We start from the raw sequence: 4,557 nt of genomic DNA, 5'->3' as shown, positions 1-4,557 counted from the left end.
ACATTGCAGGAGGACCTCGATAAAATAGGGGAGTGGGCAATCATGTGGCAAATGAGTCATAATAATAATAATAATGACACCAGGGGACATAATAATAATGATAATGACTTCAGTGGACATAATAATAATGATACAAGGGGACCGGGGATCAGGGCCGCTGTCATCCTGTCAGTTTCAGGATGACAGCGGCTCTGTGCGTGCCAGAGCGGGGGATCAGTAAATATGAATGATATTTACCGATCCTCCGTGTGAGAAGGACAAACACTGGAGCGATCGTCTGATCACTCCAGTGCTTGTAAATAACTGGGGACCAGTGGCATAACCAGAGCTACAGTCGCCCGTGGCAGAACTAAATTTTTTGCCCCCCCCTCCCATTTCTTAGTTATGAACATTCATCCAAGTGCCCGTCTGGGGGTCTTCAGGCTTTAAGCAATGCAGGATGGCACCAGCTATAGAGGACTACAAATCCCAGGAGCTACATTATACAGCAAGGCAGAATACCATCAGCTATAGAGGACACGAATCCCAGCAATACATGATACAGAAATGCAGACGAATACCATCGCATTCATCCCCCTGTAGCGCAGGCTTAGTATTGCTTTTGTAATATATGCAGAGTATTGCTCTCTGAAACTGCATTACATCTTCTGGCTTAACTGATAGCTCACAGAGACTGGAGGAGAGACTCTATTGGTTACTGCTTTGGCTAAGAAGGAAGCCGACCCCTAACAACAAAGGCAAGCAATTACTTGATTGGATAGCAGCCAGAAGAGCTATGATTGGCTGCCAGGCCGTTTTTTGGTTGGACAGAGACCACAAGGAGAACAGGGGAGAGAGGAGGACATAGTGAGAGGGACACAGACTGGTATGTTGCAGCCTGACAGGTGAAAGTGTCCCTTGTGCTTGTCTCCTGTGCACTGCCAGAGTCTGTGATTCCTGTGTAGACTTCTAAAAGGAGGTGCAGGCTTGAGAGGGGTGTTTTCAAAATACTATGCTACCTTCCATGCCTGATCTCTGAAGGTGTGCTAACAGTGCAGTGACATCTAGAGGCGGATTCCTGTACTGCAATCATCATCATCATCCTGTTTTGGAAGATCCTGTGGCCTGTGTTGCTCCCATTGCCATCCAGTCGGCTGAGACAGCGACAAGATACCAATTGCTGGAAGGAAGATACATCAAGTGCATCTAATGGTGAGAGATCTTCTGCCATCCTTGTGAGATCTTCTGCCATCCTTGTGTGATTGCTTAATCCTGCTAGATCCCATTAACTGGCAAGGCAGCTCTATCTAAAGGGGGATCACCACCTTTGTTAATATTTGTTACCCTGCGAAGATACCCCTCTCCATCCTGAGGATTACAAATATTGTTTACCAAAGGCTGAGTACTCCATCACAGAATTTAAAGGGCCCCAACGCATGCAGACTTTGGGTGTGTGTGGAATTCCCACTGGCCAGTGGTTAGCTAGAACCTATAAGACCTAGATAGGCTATTATAGTCATATTGCTTTTAGATACCTGTTGAACAGTATCGCTGTATTCTGTAACTTACAGTGTCGTTCACCACTCGCTCAGTGCATTTCAGGCAAGGCCTCCCACTGGCGGGTAAAGTGAACAAACACCAATGCTGGTTTAATCTGCTGAGCGGTTGTATCATATCATTGTATTTGATATTGTTATCCTGTTATTCAGTTTATCTTTTTCCAGGGCTTTTTGCTAGTTTAATAAAGCCCATCCAAAAGTGTAAAAGGTGTATTAGTGTTACTTGGTCCAGGTGAAGGTGAGTCATCACTGGTGTGGGACAGAAGTCCCGTATATTACACCGGCCCTAGCGCTACACCCCTATAGGCATCAGATCCCCCTACAGGCAGCAGACCTTCCTAGAGGCAACAGATCCCCCCCTAGAGGTAAAAGGTCCTCCCTAGAGGTAAAAGGTCCTCCCTAGAGGCAACAGATCCCCCTACAGGCATCAGATCTCCCCTACAGGCAAAAGATCCCCCTATATGCAGCACATCCCCCTAAGGCATCAACTCCCCTCATACATGCACATATGTCAAACAGAAGGCCGAATTCAGCCTGCCAGCCATTTGATGTGGCTCTCGCCCCTCTCCCTTTTAAAAATGAACCCAGCACTGTAAACAGGTTCCGGGGTTCATAGGAATGCTGCCAAGGTTCCCAGCAAGGTTCCTGCAGCTTTCCTGTGTACAGTGCTGGCCCAATATGTCCTCCTCCCTTCTGCTTCATCAGCTTCTTTTCTCTCGCTATAGCAGCCAGATGACTGACAGGTGAATGCGGAAGTGATGTAACACACATCACTTCCGCATTCACAGCACGGAGGGACATCAGCAAGGAGCTGATCTCCCGTCCTCTTCCTCCTGACGCCCTCCGAGCCGGTCCCGGCCGCAGAGCACATATAGACGATCGACGGGCTATGGAGCCGCCGATCGTCTATTTGTGAAACACCCGGTAACAGGTGTTTGCATTGGTCGGGTCTTTTCTGCCCGTGCGTGCCCGCTAGGGGGCGCGCGCAGAAAAAACATGCAGTCTGGAGACGGCAACCCGCCAATGCTGCAGTGCCGTCCGTCCGTTTTTTTACAACGGGCGGACAGCAAGTGGTTAAATGTGCTGAGAATAATTAATGAGCCCACAGCTGCTGCCATTGCTTACGGCTTGGATAAAGGAAGCCGAAGTGAACGCAACATACTGATCTTTGACCTGGGAGGTGGTACATTTGATGTCTCCATCCTCACTATTGATGATGCAGTCTTTGAGGTGAAGTCCACAGCGGGTGACACTCATCTGGGTGGAGAAGACTTTGACAACCGTATGGTTAACCACTTTGTGGAGGAATTCAAGCACAAGAAGGACATCAGCCAGAATAAGAGAGCTCTGAGGAGGCTCAGAACAGCTTGTGAGAGAGCCAAGCGCACCCTGTCCTCCAGCACCCAGGCCAGCATTGAGATTGACTCTCTGTATGAGGGCATTGACTTCTACACTTCCATCACCAGGGCCCGCTTTGAGGAACTCTGTTCAGACCTCTTCAGGGGAACCCTTGACCCTGTTGAAAAGGCCCTGAGAGATGCCAAGATGGACAAGTCTCAGATTCATGACATTGTGCTAGTCGGAGGCTCTACACGTATTCCTAAGGTGCAGAAACTCATTCAAGACTTCAACGGGAAGGAGTTAAACAAGAGCTGTCGCCTATGGAGCTGCTTACATATCATTTAATGTTTAGCCGAACAGGCAATATATTGAATGAAAATAATTCCCTGGTTGTCAAGTGGGGAATCAGCATGATCTGCATGTCTTGCTAATGCAGATCATACTGATCGCTCCCTCGTGGTGCCTCTGCTAAGTTCTAACAGGCAGGGATCGATTAGTATGCCTGCATCAGCCAGAGTCTCCACTGAAGCCCAGGGATGCTGCCCCCCTTCCTGCAAAACAGGTAAGCAGGAGAGGGGGACGTTTTTTAAATAACTTTTAATTGTTAATTTGTGTGTGTGTTTTATTGTGTGTGTTTTATTGTGTGTGTTTTAATGAATGTGTGTGATTTTTTTTTTTATGAAGCTATGTGTGTGTTTTTTAATGATTGTGTGTGATATGTGCGTGTTTCATTACACATGTGTTTTTTTTTCACGTAATTGTGCATCATCTGCTGGAAGTGGTTATACCAAGAACACGGCTGCTCCTGAAGCCATGTTCTTGTACCGTGTTAAACAGCTGACGATTGCTGTTTAAATACAAGCGATCCAGCGTCTGTACAGGCGCTGAATCACTTGTACGGTGCGTCGCTGTGCCCCCCTCCTCCACGGCCGCCGGTGCCACCGTCAGTTTCCTGGGCTCATCTGTCCCTCGTGTGAGCCCAGGCCGCACGTGGAGGTTCTCCCCTGACAGATCGGAGGAGAGATCAGTGGCTTCTAGCTGCGGATCTCTCCTCCGATCACTGGACCCAGAAGTGATGTGCATTAAATCACTTCCGGTGTCACTGTACACAGTCTCTGGCTCTTAGGGCCTGTTCAGACCACTTACAGTGTGTTCCGGCCGGAACGCACTGCATCGCAATGCAGCTGGCTCATTATTGTGCTGCCGGCCGCAATTTGATCGCCTGCACAGGATCGCAGGGCACATTCTGCCTGCAGTGCGTTCCGGTGTTGTGCGGTCAAAATACTGCAAGCACTATTTTGACCGCATCGGGACGCAGGCACTAGATCAGTGGCTTCTAGCTGCGGATCTCTCCTCCGATCACGGGACCCAGAAGTGATGTGCATTAAATCACTTCCGGTGTCACTGTACACAGTCTCTGGCTCTTAGGGCCTGTTCAGACCACTTACAGTGTGTTCCGGCTGAAATCGGCCTGGGACGCACTGCAAGTGGTGTGGACAACCCCTTAGAGCCAGAAGAAGAAGCTGGTGAAGCAGATCTCTGCTTCATCAGCTTCTTTGGGGTCCCTAGGTGACATTAGGGGTATGAAAAACCCCTGACGTCTCCATGAAGAGGACCTGTCACATATGTGCTATTACATAAGGGGCTTTTTAGCCCGCTATGTGATAGCAATAAAGCT

General features: G+C 48.8%; 1 protein-coding gene across 1 annotated transcript; it reads left to right on the top strand.

The window, feature by feature from the left end:
* Positions 1-2,605: 2,605 nt before the first annotated feature.
* Positions 2,606-3,224, top strand: LOC108803326 (heat shock 70 kDa protein 1-like; the record flags this gene model as incomplete). The annotated part of the gene is made up of 1 exon (XM_018575174.1): positions 2,606-3,224. A coding segment is annotated over one exon (619 nt), but the record flags the coding sequence as incomplete, so codon positions are not given.
* Between the last annotated feature and the right edge of the window lie 1,333 nt (positions 3,225-4,557).

Source organism: Nanorana parkeri, unplaced genomic scaffold (assembly GCF_000935625.1).
Source record: "Nanorana parkeri isolate BGI_ZX_2015 unplaced genomic scaffold, ASM93562v1 scaffold3608, whole genome shotgun sequence".
In the NCBI taxonomy this organism is placed as follows: Eukaryota; Metazoa; Chordata; class Amphibia; order Anura; family Dicroglossidae; genus Nanorana; species Nanorana parkeri.
Note: the sequence above shows the minus strand (reverse complement) of the source record. Positions and strands in the feature narration are given on the sequence as shown.